This window comes from Barbus barbus (assembly GCF_936440315.1).
Source record: "Barbus barbus genome assembly, chromosome: 8".
NCBI lineage: Eukaryota > Metazoa > Chordata > Actinopteri > Cypriniformes > Cyprinidae > Barbus > Barbus barbus.
The window spans coordinates 23,460,817-23,477,300 of NC_136736.1; the positions used below are offsets into that span (position 1 = coordinate 23,460,817).

At 35.2% G+C, this 16,484-nt stretch overlaps 2 protein-coding genes across 7 annotated transcripts in view; one reads left to right on the plus strand and one right to left on the minus strand.

The window, feature by feature from the left end:
* LOC306874386 (mast/stem cell growth factor receptor kita-like) lies at positions 1-13,145 on the plus strand. The gene is made up of 21 exons (XM_079424393.1): positions 1-148; positions 1,966-2,229; positions 2,714-2,998; positions 3,790-3,929; positions 4,019-4,187; positions 4,451-4,637; positions 5,872-5,987; positions 6,082-6,196; positions 6,391-6,575; positions 8,081-8,187; positions 8,283-8,409; positions 8,985-9,089; positions 9,277-9,387; positions 9,585-9,723; positions 9,825-9,886; positions 9,982-10,082; positions 10,263-10,385; positions 10,816-10,927; positions 11,035-11,134; positions 11,332-11,437; positions 11,524-13,145. Exons 1-21 carry the CDS (start codon positions 46-48, stop codon positions 11,680-11,682), a joined length of 2,916 nt encoding a protein of 971 aa, XP_079280519.1. The 5' UTR covers positions 1-45; the 3' UTR covers positions 11,683-13,145.
* LOC306874388 (circadian locomoter output cycles protein kaput-like) overlaps positions 13,139-16,484 on the minus strand; it is a 16,151-nt gene continuing 12,805 nt past the window's right edge. For all 6 annotated transcript variants that reach the window (XM_079424400.1, XM_079424398.1, XM_079424396.1 and 3 more), the window contains one exon: positions 13,139-15,604. In XM_079424400.1, coding sequence (XP_079280526.1) covers positions 15,407-15,604 — 198 coding nt within the window. In that variant the 3' untranslated portion in view covers positions 13,139-15,406. The remainder of the gene's footprint in view (positions 15,605-16,484) is intronic.

The following is a 16,484-nucleotide window of genomic DNA, read 5'->3' on the forward strand; positions in this document are numbered from 1 at the left end:
GAGAGCGAGAGCGAGAGAGAGACTTGAAGACACAGTCAGTTGTGGATGAGTGGTACTAATGTACGGACACACGAACACTCACAAACTGACGGAATGGGTCACGCTTGGTTTTTATACACAGTTCTACTTTTATTCGCCTTACCTGGAGGTAAGACCATACAATATTTTCAACTGTTCAGATAAAAACATTTTTTTATTTAATTTTATTTTTCAAATAGGCCTTTGTTGCATTTTTTCCCAATTATGTTGGCTACGTAATCCATATGTGTAGTCTACTGTTAATTATGAGTGGATTATTAGGTTTATATCCCGAGAATTATTCAATTGTTTTGACGACAGATGCAGACGATGACCGTTAAGAGTTATATTTTTGTCCATCTGTACTCTCTAATGTGACTATTCCATAGTTATAGTTGATCGCTGTCAATTTAATAATCGATGTATTATGTCTATCTATACATTTACTGAGCTAGACAGCTATTGATTAATTTGAGTTATTAGGGGAGTTAGCTCACGCACCTCGCGAATCTCATGTGTTGTGCACAATCTCAATAATTAATTAGCGTGTAATTAGAGTCGTTTCAAATACATCCAGCGCAGAAGGAGCAGTCAGTTATCTAATAAAACTACTGTCAACATAATGACCACAATCTTCATAACAGTTCCAGGCCTTGTCACAACTGTTCTTACCTGACGGTCGGTTTGTTGTTACCTGCTCGAGATTATCTGATAGTAATAATTATTATTCTATCAACCTAATTTGAACAATTTTCATTCAAAATAATAAACGTGGGAAACAGGAACTATTTTCAAAACTAAAATACATAAATGTGAACGTGTTAGTTTATTATTATTATTTCAGTATATTTTCTAAGTAATGGTATTACAACTCAAGCCCCTACTTCAATAGCCTAATTCTTCTCGGGCTGAAGCATAACAACCCAATAACCCCTAACACTGCCAACATGAACAGAAATGGTCAGGACACTTTGTAAACACAGTCAAGGGAATATGTTTTACAGTATTACTCAAAACACCTCCCTGAGACAATTATACCTTTAATCCTTCTGCTGGTGTTGTCATAGTCGCGCCAGTACAAGACGTGCATCTGTTACGCGAATGATTGAACGTTCTAAACTAGCGGGAAAGCTCGGGACCGTTAGGCAAATGGGATCCAGACTTCGGCTATCCTGAACAATTCTTGGTCACTAATGCACCCCGTACAAACCCTTACTTCACTTGATTCACTTGCTTCGTAACGTTTGATTCATCTGGACAATAAATCATGGTGATGTAACTCTCATTAGTCATGGTGAGGTTAAAAGTTAGCGCTAATTGTTGAAAATATTCACGCATCATAAAAAGGGATCTGTGAAATCTGTGATGATCACATTCCACCTCTCTTAAAATTAAATTAATAGAATTAATTATTTTTTAGATATTTATTTAGGCTATTGTTTGCATAAAATCCTATGTTTTGAACGCTATTGTTTGCATAAAATCCTATGTTTTGAACGCTATGTGAATAATAGGTAAAATAGTGAATGGGAGTGTTTGAACAGTAAAAGTTAATGTACTTAATGTACATGAAAAATTATTTTAAATATATATATATATATTTATTTTTTATTATTATTATGATCCATACGTTTACTTCATGATAAATATTTTATTGAATAATTAATTAATTAATTTATGTTGTTGTTGTTTACATACTATATGGGATCTAGGAGTTTTTATTTTTAATTAAAATGTTCACAGCAGAGTATTGCTTTGATAACATCAGCCACAGGTCACAAGCTTTTAAAGAGCCATCACAGTCACGTCTACCATAAAGACCTTTTCACCTTCCACGTGTTGTTGACTCTCAACAAAGTGATGGATTAATTTATTGCTGGATGCTGCCATTGATTAGCCTTGATTCTGTATGCACAGTGAACTAATTTGTGTGTGTTTGTATTTCAGGGTGGTTTGAACCTGTTATCACTCCCAATGCCACTCATCTGGTGATACCAAAAGGTGGACAACTGCAACTCAGTTGTCATGATAATGCTGAGGCGAGCAAGGTGCGATGGATGCGGGAAAAAGGTCGGAAAATTGAGGGAGGGCTAGAGGAAGATGGAGCTAGCATCATCCTCCTCACCTCTACACAGGTACAGCATATGGGCCGTTACACCTGTGAAAACACACAAACGGCTGAGAAGAGCTCCATCTACATCTATGTGAAAGGTGGGTTTAATTGTGCATGTTTACGCAATACTTTTTTTTTTTATTATTCAAGGGGTTTGTTTGTCCTTTGGTCTCATTTCCCACACTTCAGTCCTGAAGGAGTATTAAAACCTGAATAGGTTTTTTGTTAAAGCACAAATACATGTCCTTAAGCTGTGTACTCAAACCACACCTTAGTGTAGATCTGGTTTATTTTCTTTTATTTGTATTATTGTTAACTGTCATTGAATAACATAGGTGTTTGACCAGTCGAATTGTGTGATAAATCTTTTGCACAGATTCATTTACTTTCTATTTCCTCATGCAAAAATCCTTCCAGCATTAAAAGCAAAAAAAAAAAAACATGTAACATCTCTTGTCTTGCACTCACATTTTTTTCCTTTCCTTCCTTATTCTCCTTTGATTTGCATGTCTTTTGTTCCCCTTTCTCATCTCTCTCTATATTTTTTTTCTGCCTTTTCTCCCCATTCACTTTTCCTGGCAGATTTGGAGAATCCTTTTGTGCGCTCCATGGTGGATGGCCTTTTGGTGAGGGAAGGAGAGGATGGCACTTTTCCTTGTTTAGTAACAGATCCAGCTGTCAATCATCTGTCCCTTCTGACCTGTGGTGGCTCTGGTCTACCAGCTGGCCTCACCTACAGTGCACACCCTCAGAGAGGGATCACCATCAAAAACGTCTCCAGAGCTTTTGAGGGCTGCTACATTTGTGCAGGAGAGATGGATGAAAAACCTGTGAAATCAAGCCCGTATAACTTGGGTGTGCGGCCAGGTCTGTAAGAACAGTTCTTAAGGTATAGGTATAGTCTACCCAAAAATGACATTTCTGTCAATATTTTGTGGAACAGCTCACCCTAAAGTTATTCACAATCTGTATGAGTTTTTTGTTTTATTACTCTGTTGAACACAAAAGAAGGTATTTTCAAGAATGTGGGTTACCAAACAGTAATAAATATGGAAGTAAATGGGCAATTGTTTGGTTACCCACATTTTTCAATAATACTGTATATTATTCATCAAAGATGCATTGAATTGATGAATACTAACAATAAAGACATTTCTAACATTACAAAGATGTCTATTTCAAATAAATGCTGTTCACTGTATTTGGTATTCATCAAAGTATCCTGAAAAAGTATCCCGGTTTTCACAAAAAAATACTAAGCAAAATCTGCATTGATAATAATAAGAACCATTATTAAAAAATAATAATTAAGCATCAAATCAGAATATTAGAATGATTTCTGAAGGATTGTGTGACACTAAAGACTAGAGTAATGGCTGCTGAAAATTCAGATTTAACATCACAGAAATAAATTACATTTTAAAATATATCGAAACCGTTAATATATCGACCGTTCTTTTAAATTTGAATAATATTTCACTTTTTAAAAAATCTAATAAATGCAACCATGGTGAGCATAAAAGACTTCTTTCAAAAACATAAGAAACTTTTGACAAGTAGTATATCATTATGATGTTATGGCTTATATACAGTACATTATAGAAATTAATAATTGTTTGCCTATGCTTTAATGTGCCTGTATGCTGTTTGCAATATAGTACCGGAGACAGTGCCATTGATCAGTCTATCCAGAATCGAAAATGTGATTCTGATTCAGGGTCAGGAGTTTGTGCTGGACTGTAGCACCATCAACATCAACCATGATATCAGCTTGAGCTGGAGTATCCCTTCTGAAACGGTTAGATCCACACACTTGTTGCATAATCTCAGATTACTTTCTGTAAACACAGTACCTAACCTGGACTGTTATTGTCACTCATGATTTAGATAGCAAAGAAAAGCCAAAAATCAAACATCCTGCCTGGCTCTCGAGAATATCAGCGCTCAGTAGGACTGCACATCAAATCTGTGAAGATGAATGACTCAGGAGTCTATCGCTGTACTGCGAGGAATGAGAAAGGTGTCTCCATGGCAACTGTCAATCTGGAGGTTTACGGTAATAAATGTGGAATGAAGTTGGATCAAACATTTTCAAACATTATTGACTTCAACCAAAGAGAGCAAGAAGAGCCAGATGGGCCATTTGTAGGAAAATGAATGGGATAAATTGCAACACTTAATATGGCGACTGTTGAAATGCAAGTCCCTCCTTTCATGCATGGATTTTTGCTTTAACCATACCGTGTTAAATTTCATTTTTAGCAAAATATTCTTCATAGGCTGAACAACAGTAAATCTGCATGTGTTTATGTGTGGCAGAGCAAGGTTTCATTAACCTTACGGAGGGAGAGGACAGGGTGATGGAGGTGAGAGAGGGAGAAAGCCTGACCCTCAGCGTGGAAATGACTTCATACCCCAGTCCCACCGAAGTCTACTGGATCTATAATGACCAACAGCTCAAAAACACATCTGAACATGTCATTACACTGCACAATCAGCAGTACAGGTAAACACACTTTCACATATACACAAACAGTCGATTCTGTGGTAACTCCACCATTGTTTTTATGCACAAAACTTTGCTATTATGTCAGTGCTGAGCCTCAGATGACACTCTTTCTTTAAAGCTAGTAAATTGGAATCCAAAAGCAGTATATGCACAGCTGAAATGACATGTATTTTGATGTTTCTTCACAGAAAACACTCCTATTTTTGTTTTCTTTTATATTTTAATAATTTGGCTAGACAGCAAAGATTTTGTCCATTCATATATCTGGTCATTATAATTATATTGTGGTTTATTATTATTGCTATTTTTAACCGTTTCAAGTAAAATGCAGAAATTGTCCTATTATTTGAAAGTGAAATGATTAATACATAAATGTATCAAAATGAAAACTGAAATTGTATGTTTTTGTTTTTTTCTTTTCTTTTTTTAATATTAATTGGGGTCTACTTTCAAATATGATTGGTCATAAATGTACATATTAATATATTAATATAGTTATATTGTGTTTTATTATTATTAATATTTTTAGCAGTTTCAAGTAGAAATTGTCCTGCTAACTGACAGTCCTCATTGTGAAATTATTGATATGTAGTCAACACTGAAATTTTATTTATATTTTTATTTATTTTAATTTAAAAAAAAATATATTATTTACATATCTAATTGGTCTGTTTTAAAATATGATCGGTCATAAATGTACATATTATCATCACAAGACTAAATATACATATTAGAAATAAAATTAATTATTGGGCAAACTCCAAACTCTTGAAGATCTTTGAAAATGTTGCAACAAAAAGTAAGATCTTTAGAACTTTTAAGCTTGTAAGTTAGGAAATTACATACAGTATATATATATATATATGATAGGACTATTAATATTTATGTTGTTTGAACTACTTGGAACTATTTCCATGTTTTTTAAAGGGTTTATTTTATGGTGATGTTGCTACAGTGTAATTACACAAACAAGTACTGAGTAATATTGATTGTACTTACTATAGGGTTACTGTGATTTACTTACTATAGGGTTCATGTTAGGGGTAGTTACTTGGAGTTATGCATAATTTACTGTTATTACTATAGTAAGCACATGTAATGTGTAATTACAAACATAAAACCACCATGTTAAAATGTCCATTTGTCAGCTATGCATGTCCATTATGTGTTTTCTAACATTTCTATGTGAAGCTTACACAGACATTGAGTATTGTTTGTCTGGATGTTGCAGGTACATCAGTGAACTAAGGCTGGTTCGAGTTCATGGATCAGAGGGCGGGATCTACACTTTCTCAGCCAATCACACATATGCATCTGTCAATCAGTCATTCATCGTCCATGTTATATGTGAGTTCAGAAGATTGACGGGACTTAACTTACCTTAAATAAACTTTTATTTTCATACAGTCTTTATATAAATTACAGTAAATCTCTCATTTAGGTAAGCCTGTGATAGTTTCCCAGGAGGGGCCGGTTGATGGACATGTGCGGTGTGTTGCTTCAGGATATCCTGTCCCAAAAATATCTTGGTATTACTGCGAGCCGCCACATACACGGTATGACTCATAGGCTAATATAAGCCACTCACACTCAACAACCATACAATAGCGCACATCTCTGACTTATGCTATGTAAGTACCAGAGCCATTTGGAATAGTGTTTCTTAGGTGATTAAATGTGGTAAAAAATGAACATAATAATTGTTTGTCATATTAGTTTGGCTCTAAATAGCATTTATAACCTCTGACAGGTGCTCCCACCTGTTGAATGCGACACAGGCAGATGAGGAGTTTACCGTGGTCAAAGTGTCAGGGGCAGAATTTGGACGAAGCGAGGTGGATAGTCGACTTAATGTCAGCAAAGGAAAATTCCACACACTTGAGTGTGTGGCAACAACGCAGGGAGAGCAGGCCTATACCCTCTTTTCCATCAGTGGTGAGAACACAAACACAATCATGTTTACCTTGCTAGCTAAATGAAAACATGAGACCCAAATTTTCTATTGTTTCTATAAAGCTAATGACACTGTATTTTTCATTCAAAATGGCAAAATTTTAGATAAAAAAAGTTGAGCAGTTTACATCACTGAATGTTACTGTCGGTTGTTTAACATTTCTATCCTAAAACAGTAATCAAATTTTAAATGTTTTGTTACTTCCATCTTACCTCACTCTCTTTTAGTGTTAAAACTGATGCTTCATGCTGGAATTCATGCTCTACTTTAGTGAACAGTAACTTGTCAGTGACACTTGTTCCCCTCAGTGTCTATGGTGGTTACAGTCCTGTTGTAGCATAGTAGTTTAATCTCAGGCCCAGAAAGAAGAACATTTCTACAGATTTTACCCAAACACTAATGCTGCTTTCAGCTCCTTTGGGAAGCTGCTGTTTACAAGTTCAGAAGTCATAATTACTATATGATGTGTTTCAAGTGATTTTAGTAGAACAAAATGGATGCAATTTCATGTTTACTTTCCCTTTTTCACTTAGTGATAAGACAGGAAGCTTTTTTCACACTAATGCAACTAAATGAAAAGCTAAGAATGTGCATTAGGTCTGTAATAGATGCTTTATCTTGGTGTTTTATTGCGACAGAGAGAATGATGGGAAATGTCGTTTTGTCACACTCTCGTTTGACCTCAAAGAAAGAAAGAAATCATTTTATTCATATATTTTAACTTTATTTATTTATCTCACAACTGTTTTCATCATTAATAGTAACACCAAAAATGTTTCTTGAGCACCAATCAGCATTTTACAGTGATTTCTGAAGGGTCATGTGACACTGAAGACTGGAGTGATCGCTGCTGTAATAATGCACATTATTACGGTTTTTACTCTATTTAGGCAGATAAATTCAGGCTTGAGCTAAGATACATATTTTAAAAACTGTACAGTAAAATAATTATACAGTCAATTGAGATTTGTACAGCCAAAATTAGATTTTGCCAGATTTAATTTAGCTTAACTTAATTTTATTAGCTCATAGTTAATTATTAGCTAATTTCCCCAGATATACAAAAATAACATTTTTGTTCTCTTGAGGTTGCCCATTCATGCCTTACAGTGTTATTGAGAGTAGTAGATAGACATAAACCTGTTCACACCCAAACACACACAGACACACACAGCTGGTAACAGATAAATCCCTGAATGTTCTCAGACACACACTGAGCTTGTTGACAGATACAAGGGATTATTATTTTGTGCAGCGTGTGCACATTAGGTTTTGATACTGGTGATAAGCTCTTAAAATCCTCTGAACAACAGATTTAAAACACTCACATACAACTCTAGCCTTATTAATATGGCACAATGAATTAAGAAGTAGTAATACAACTATTTTAAGCACAGATGCAGTATATATATATATATATATATATACAGTATATTTTGAGTGTGTGTATATTGATAGATGTGTGGGTATGTGTTTCTCACCCTAGAGAGAACAGTGCCCCATAAACTCTTCACACCTCTGTTGTCTGGTGTCATGTCTACGTCTGTTTTGCTCAGCTTCTTTCTGGTGGTTCTGCTCTACAAATACATGCAGGTACTGAGTCACAACACTCACACTAGACACTATGAAGTAACATAAAATTGTTAGTAATAAATTCTGTCTTTATTTCTTTCATTTGTATTTTCTAGAAACCCAAATATGAGATCCATTGGAAAGTGATCGAAAGTTTTGATGGCAACAATTATACCTACATAGACCCAACGCAGCTGCCTTATGACCCCAAATGGGAGTTTCCACGGGAGAGACTGCGTTTTGGTAAAGGCATACACAAAATTTAAACATCAATATGTAATCTGAGTAATTAATAATTAATAATTCCACAGCCTAGTTACTTCATTTAATACATATATAGTACATACACTACCGTTCAAACCTTTGGGATCAGTAAGATTTTTTTTTTTAAAGAAATTAATCTTTTGCATTTAATGCAAGGATGCATTAAATTGATCAAAATGGACAAAATCTAAAGATTTCTATTTCAAATAAATCCTTTTTTGAGCTTTCTATTCATTGAAGAATCCTGAAAAAAAAATATTCTATTTCATAATGTATTCAAATAGAAAACAGTTATTTTAAATTGTAATATTTCATGATATTACTGTTGTACTGTATTTGTGATCAAATAAATGCAATCTCGGTGAGCATAAGATACTTGAAAGTTTAAAAAAATCTATCTAACTTTGGAATGGTAATGTATGTACTATAATTAAAAATCCTATAATACTATATAACTACAATAATCATCTAGTAGATTGCTTATTTAAATGGTGTAAATTTCAAAATAATAATGGTAAATAAGAGCTAAAAGTTTGTTATTTGTCATGATGAAGGTAAAATCCTCGGCTCTGGAGCGTTTGGTAAAGTGGTGGCAGCTACAGCATATGGACTTTGCTCAGCTGACACAGTCACCACTGTTGCTGTAAAAATGCTAAAACGTAAGTATTTATATATGCCTGCATGTATGACGTAACATGTATAAAGCATGTTTGCAAAGACTCTAATCACCGGTTGTTAAAATACATAAAATTGGGTTCATTGTTGCTTTCCTTTAGTATATTTTTAATCGTGTTAACATGTTTAATCTAACAAGTGAACTTGTGTGTCTCTGAATTTTTCCCGAAGCGAGTGCTCACTCCACTGAGAAAGAGGCTCTAATGTCGGAGTTAAAGGTTCTGAGCTACATTGGCAATCATATAAACATTGTCAATTTGCTTGGTGCCTGTACAGTAGGAGGTATGTGATTAATAGTGGTGACAGATTAAAGATATTTATGAGTTTATTATAAGATATATTGCATGTGCATTTTTCTCATGTCACACATGGTTAACATGTCATTTTATTAAGAGTGAAATATTTTGACATAAATGTAATTTTTGGGAGATTTACTCCCAAAAGTTTTGGAAGACTATTAAAGTGACATTTTCCAACAGGCCCCACTCTGGTGATCACAGAATACTGTTGCTATGGCGACCTATTGAACTTCCTAAGAAGAAAGCGGGATGCATTTTTCAGTTCCAAAACAGGCGATGGATATTACAAAAATCTGCTCAGCCAAACACAGCCTTCAAGGTAAAATATGTGTGTGAGAAATATGGTGCAGATGTATAGATGTCCATTGTTGGGTTTTTGTAATGTTATACAACATCTATTATATGCATGTTCACACACAGAGAGGGCACTGATAATGGATACATGCCCATGAGGTCGTATCAGAAGAGATCGAATCAGACAGGTAGGTGCATCTCAAAAGAATACAAGCAAAATAAAACCACTTTTACCACCAACATCCGTTATTGTACACCTTTCATTCTGTATCATCCCTCTCAGAATGGTGCGATGATAAAGATGATCTCTCTTTGGATACTGAGGATTTACTCAGCTTCTCATATCAAGTGGCTAAAGGCATGGACTTTCTCACATCCAAAAATGTAAGTGTGTATTAGATTTATTCACCTCTCAAGTTTCAGAGCGAGTTGAACATGCAGACCTTGAAATGTTATCCTTTCTTGATTCTAATACTGAATTTTTGTCTCAGTAGTGAATATGTACTCCATAATATGTTTTTTGACTAACAAATTTCTGTTATCTGTATTGCTTTGTATTTTAAGTGTATTCACAGAGACCTGGCTGCCAGGAATGTATTACTGACTCACGGTCGGGTAGCAAAGATATGTGATTTCGGTTTGGCACGTGACATCACAAGAGATTCCAGCTACGTCCTGAGAGGAAATGTGAGGAAGTGCTGTATATATATCATTTACCACACTCACACCTCCATATTAATATTCAACATATCCAGCATATTTAGATTTTATACAGTAAATGAGCCATTAATTTGAAGGAATAGTTCTATCATCATTTACTCACCTTTATGTCATCTGTACTGACTTTTCTTTTCTTCTGTGGAACACAAAAGAAGATATTTTGAAGAATGTTTTATATGTTCATAAAATAAAAGTCAGTGGAGTCAATGGAGTCAAAATATTTTCTGTTCTCCAGAATTCTACACTGGTTTGAAAAACATGATATTGAGTGAATGATGAATAAATGTTCATTTTTGAGTGAACTATCCCTTTAGGTTTGTGGATGTGATATTGCTTGATACAGTATTACCCAAAAACATGTTATTGTTTAGTATCATGAATGCTGTTTTTCGTCTAGGCACGTTTACCAGTGAAATGGATGTCCCCAGAGAGCCTGTTTGCTTGCGTGTACACTTTTGAAAGTGATGTCTGGTCCTATGGCATCTTATTGTGGGAAATCTTCTCTCTGGGTCTGTATGAGCTGGTATCAGGCCTATTAAATATCACAGCTGCCCAGAATACAATGCCTGTAAGTGACTCATTATGAAGGTCTTATGAGGTGAAAATCCGCCTGCAGGTAACACGCCATATCCGGGTATTCCAGTTGGATCCACATTCTATAAAATGATACAAGATGGATACAGAATGAGTGAGCCTGAGTTTGCCCCAAGTGAAGTGTAAGAGAATATTACCTGCCTATAAACAGTTCAGTGTTTTATATTTATGGCATGCACACTATCATTCAAAAGTTTGGGGTTGGTAAGAAATTTATGAAGTACTAATTTATTTAAAAAAATTCCTTACCCCTAACTTTTGTAGGGTATATCTGTGTCTGATGCGCATGATGACAAGGCATTTGTGTATGTGTTTTCAGTTATGAGGTAATGAGATGGTGTTGGAGTGCTGACCCTCTGAAGAGACCTACCTTCAAGAAACTGGTGGAAAGGACTGAACTCCTGCTGTCGGAAAACACCAAACATGTACGTTTTGACTCCGCGTAGCTCAAACATTGTGTGCATTGAACCAGTTTCTTCGGTTACTGCAGGTTCACAATTGTGTCTTGCAGGATTACTTGAATCTCAGCACTAGTGGCAGCTGTGAGGCGTTTGTTCCTCCAGGCCTGCAGAGGGCACAAAGGCTGAGTTCTGTGGGCAGCTCGACAGCCTCAACTCAACCCCTGCTGCAGGCAACAAATGATGTTTTTCTGGAGCATCAGAGCATATAAATGACATCTCGTTCCTTGGTTTGCCTCGTTTTCTCAATAGGTTTGACCTAAAAGCCTTATGCTTCTTATAAGTTCTAACTGGAATTGTGGCATTTAAGGGCATTTCCTGCTCTCTGTTTGGCTCAATGCAACTCCATTAGCCTAGTCTTCCATTATATTTCAAATTACTCAAGACACAGCATGTCCAGCCATGTAACTGTTAATGTATTTTTCTAAATGCAGCTGGGCTCCATTTTAAGGTATTGATCTACATAGTATTTTGAGTGCATGAGCAGCTACCGTGACCAGGCAAGCATTTAGATATAGAACCTAATGTTACCTCATCAGATAAATTACCAGCTCTACTAATGACATCATTGTGTAGTGACCTGTGATGATGTCGTGTTGTGTATTCTTTTGTCTTTGTGCAACTGCAAGTACATCTTGACTGAGCAGTAAGGAAGATACTGAACCCAAGGTGATTCCTGTTTAAGGTGTCACTATCTGAAGAACTTCATACCGACGAATGTAGGTTCTCGTTCATGCACTTGTACTATTTTCAGCATGCGAGTGTTATATTGCATCAATCTATCTATGAGATCCCCATCTCAGCTTCAAGTTGTACTTACTGGTATAACTGTCATATTTATTAACAACCTAGGATGCGTTTACATTGTTTTTTGGCCATTTTTGTTTGAGTTTGGAATTGAAATTTTGATCCATTGAGAATGTATATATATAAATAAAAAGTAGTTTGTTGCTGTGTAAAACTGAGATATATTTGGATTGTAGATTGTTTCTTGTAATAACTGACTAGGTTCCATTCTTCAAAAGTGGCCAACTTGGCTACGTTACCAGGAGTAAGACACAAGTTTCCGTTCTTGAAGCATGCTTAAAAGATGAAAAACATAGACATCTGCTTGTTGTGAATTAACAAGCTAATTATTCCAGATAAGTTTATGCAAAGTTATTCCTAAATGAATCCAGCGGACTACCACGTTCGAAGGATGGAATGTTGGTCTCAAAAAGAATGAAATGTTTTTGAATGTTGAATGTTGACAAATAACTGCTATGAGATTTGACTCTGTAAATATCTGAAGTGTCAGCTATTTTTTCAACTTTTAGAGTGTTATGTCAGGAAAAAAAGGGCAATAGTAAATGTACCTGTTTTTATACAGAATAAATGAAAATAAATGAAAAGGATGTATTGTATAAATTGTGTATTTTCAAAATTACAAAAAATTATTTGTGCAATTCCTTAAAAGTTATGCATATACTTTGTTAAAATACAGTGTTTGACCATCTGAACTAGCTCATACAATGGCGTGAGTTATCTGTTTGCCTGGCGAATTATATACAAATGGAAGTGTTCAGAAATGTTTGCTAAAGAGTCGTTATTTTGTCAGTTCCATTTAGTACTGTAATTAGGAATATATGCCACCTTAAAAATAAAATAAAAAGCAAAAGCAGACAATTTAGTAGAGAATGTGAGTAATATTGTTTGCTTTATTTCAAGAATGAATATTGTGGAAGAAAAATGAACAGCTTTTGGTAAACTGACAAAGGACAGTTCCTACAAATTCCCAATGAAGATAATATGATCTGCAGACAGTTTAGGATAACATGGTTTTGTACTGAAGTGCACAGCAATTCAGAATGTACAAAATGAAGTTTTAGGGTTAAACACCTTAGTACTTATTTATCTTGTTTGATGATAGATTTAACTTCTTTGATGATTCATTATTTTATCATTATTCACTCACTGATATTCATCAGGTCAAACACTAATCAAATTTCAAATGGGACTAGAATCAAATAACCATCATATTCAAAAGTGCACAATCTTTTGGTTGCATACAAAAAATAAATAAAATAAAAAAAGGATACAGAAGGTTGAAATGTTCAGGGACATCCAAAGTCCATATCAGTTCTCTCTAACCTGTCAGGAGCTTTTTTGGGGGTGTAAATCTTAGGTTATTTTTGATTGTACACACTATGAGAAACATTGGTTTCAGTAACAGCTAACACAACTGAGGGTTTTTAGTGCACAATAAAATCTTATAAAACGCACAACACAACGAAAAACAATTTGACAGATAAGGGACGTTGGGCATCTACTTTAAGGGGCATCTCTACTTTTGGATTCCAAAAAGTCAACAATGTCAAAATCTATTCAGTTTCCATATACCTTTAACAGTGCTACCGGTCTATACACAGCAATTCTGTTAACACTGAAGTCTTTTACCATATGAAAATAAAATTCCTTTGAATACTTCGTATATAAAACCATCTCTGAGGTATATAGCCAACAAGCCCATGGGGAAACATCTAGAATGCTGAGTTACTGCAACGCAAGAACTGATTGGTCATCGCTGGGGTTAATACACACAGTAGCAACCAAAACAGCGATATTGGAAGTGTCACAAACTGTTACTGATATAATATCTAGCACTTTGAATTCTCTCTCTATCTCACACACACACACACACACACACACACTCTTAAAAGGAAGATCACTTTAACTTTAAAGACTCTACAGGTGCATGGTAACCCTGCCTCGGTTTGTATTACAACTTTGGGCCAAAATAGGAAGAGGACAATATAATCATTCTTTTCCTGAAAATGGGATCTAAAAGGTCCACAGTACTCTGGACCGTCCTCAGTATAGAAACTCTGTGCCCTGAATGTGGCTTCTTGCATAGCTCCCAAAATCATGAGGGAGAACAAAGCAAAAATGAATGAGGATTTGAAAGCTTATTCATGGCGTGTCATTCTCATCTGAGAAATACATGTACTGTTCATGCATACACAAAGTAACTTAGACCATTATGTCACAATTACTACAAGGATGGACTATTTTAGTGTGTATGAACACAATAAGTGCTACAAGTAAGGGGAAAAGGTGCACAAAAACTTTTTAGTGGACTACAATGACTCAGCTAAAAAGCAAAGCAACGTTGAACAAAAAACTGGAAGTAGACTTTTTTTTCTTAAAGCAGCTCAATTTTGGCACTTAAAACCATCAACTTTGATTCTTCTGCATCAAATGTGTGAGATAATTAGAACTAAATGTAAACTGGACATTTTTTGTATGTCAGAGACAATGGGGTATAATAATTTCCAAAACAAACAAACAAATAAACAAACAAACAAACAAAAGTAACTATACGTGAAGAGACCATTATCAGGGAAGGGTTAAAAGTAGAAAGCATCACTATATGCAAAATACAAAAACATTAAAATTAAAATAATACTTAGAAATGGAAATCATAAAACTGGAATTACAAATGAAAGTTTACATTTTTCATGCAGCATATAAAATATTCAGTATCTTGCTTTGTTCCTTTACTGTTGTGCATTTACATGGTATGGTACACGAAACTGTACAGACTCAGTTCTTTGGGCTGTTTACAGTGAAAGACTGAGAACAGGGTTTCTGTTTGGCAAAGACCATGCAAAGGCTAGCAATCCTACGCTTTCTGCTGTTGAAATAAATAATGAGTTTGGCAACCACCTGTTGGTTCGGTGAAACGCTCTGCATGGTTGCAACAGCATCCATCTGGTGGTGTTGTGTTTCATGCAGCTGCCATGTTGAGGGAGTTCCTTGTCTTAAAATCTTCTAAGGTGCTTCCAGGAAGAGCTGGTTTATTGTAGAGCTTTCAAATGAAATGCAGCACCAATAAACTCCTAGAGGAGACCAAGTTAGCTGGCTCCTCCATCTGATTGGCTGCTGTGTTCATCTGTGTTACTGAGACTGGGCACTAGTGCTGTCAGTCTGACGAGAAGGGGTTCCTCCTTTCTGTTGTTTTTGAGTCTGTGGTTTCAGTTGCTGCTGCTGCTGTTGTTGTAGTTGTTGTGATGGAGGAAATGTACCTTGCTGCTGAATAGGGAAAGCCTGCAGGATCAGTTGTGTGGACTGATTGCCATGAAGAAGGCGTGCGCTCTGACAAATGCATAGCAGAAAATTAGATACAAGTCAAATACTTTATTTAAAATTAAAGTTGACTGATATTTTCTTCTGAAAAATAAATAAATAAATTACATGGGTATCTAAATGGACATTAATGTATTAGATCAGTGGTTCTCAAATAGGGGGCGCCAGTAAGTCTTAAAGTTATTTGTTTGTTTCTTTAAAATTTAGAGCCAAGTTAAAAATAGAAGTAAATACATTAATAAAAACATGCATATACAACACACACACACGTTTGTTTCTGTGATGTGTTTGGACTTTCCATAGATTTCTATTACTTTTATACTGACCAAACAATAGTTTTTTTTATCCCCTAACCCAAGCCTAAACCAGCCCCTTACAGAAAACCTGTTTGCATTGTTATATTTTCAGATAAACAATTTCAGATAAACATCAATGTTTTCCCCTCATGGGGACCGTTGCCCGCCCCACAATGTCAAAAATGTCAGGTTTTCCTATCCTTGTTTTACTATAAACAAGTACACAGACACGCACACACACAATGTAGCATAAGTACACACACATGATTATAATTATTGGAATAAGTATTAATATCGGAAAAGTAGCCTATTATGCTCAGCAAGTATAAGAGTAATATTGTGAAATATTCAAATTTTAAATGACATTTTCTATTTTAATATTTTTTAAAACTTGATTTATTTTTGTGATGGAAAAACTGAATTTTCAGCAGCCATTACTCCAGTCTTCAGTGCCACATGATCCTTTAGAAATCATTCTAATATGCTGATTTGGTGCTCAGTTACCATCAATTAATACGGGTGCTCAATTATTAATAATGTTTTTTATATTATCAATGTTGAAAAGTATTTCCCCCAGTATTCTTCGATGAATA

Coding starts and splice junctions, on each gene's coding strand:
- LOC306874386 (XM_079424393.1), top strand. CDS start 46: ATGAGTGGTACTAATGTACGGACACACGAACACTCACAAACTGACGGA. Junction 9,724..9,824: donor AGCCAAACACAGCCTTCAAG/GTAAAATATGTG, acceptor GTTCACACACAG/AGAGGGCACTGATAATGGAT. Junction 10,928..11,034: donor GTGGGAAATCTTCTCTCTGG/GTCTGTATGAGC, acceptor ATCCGCCTGCAG/GTAACACGCCATATCCGGGT.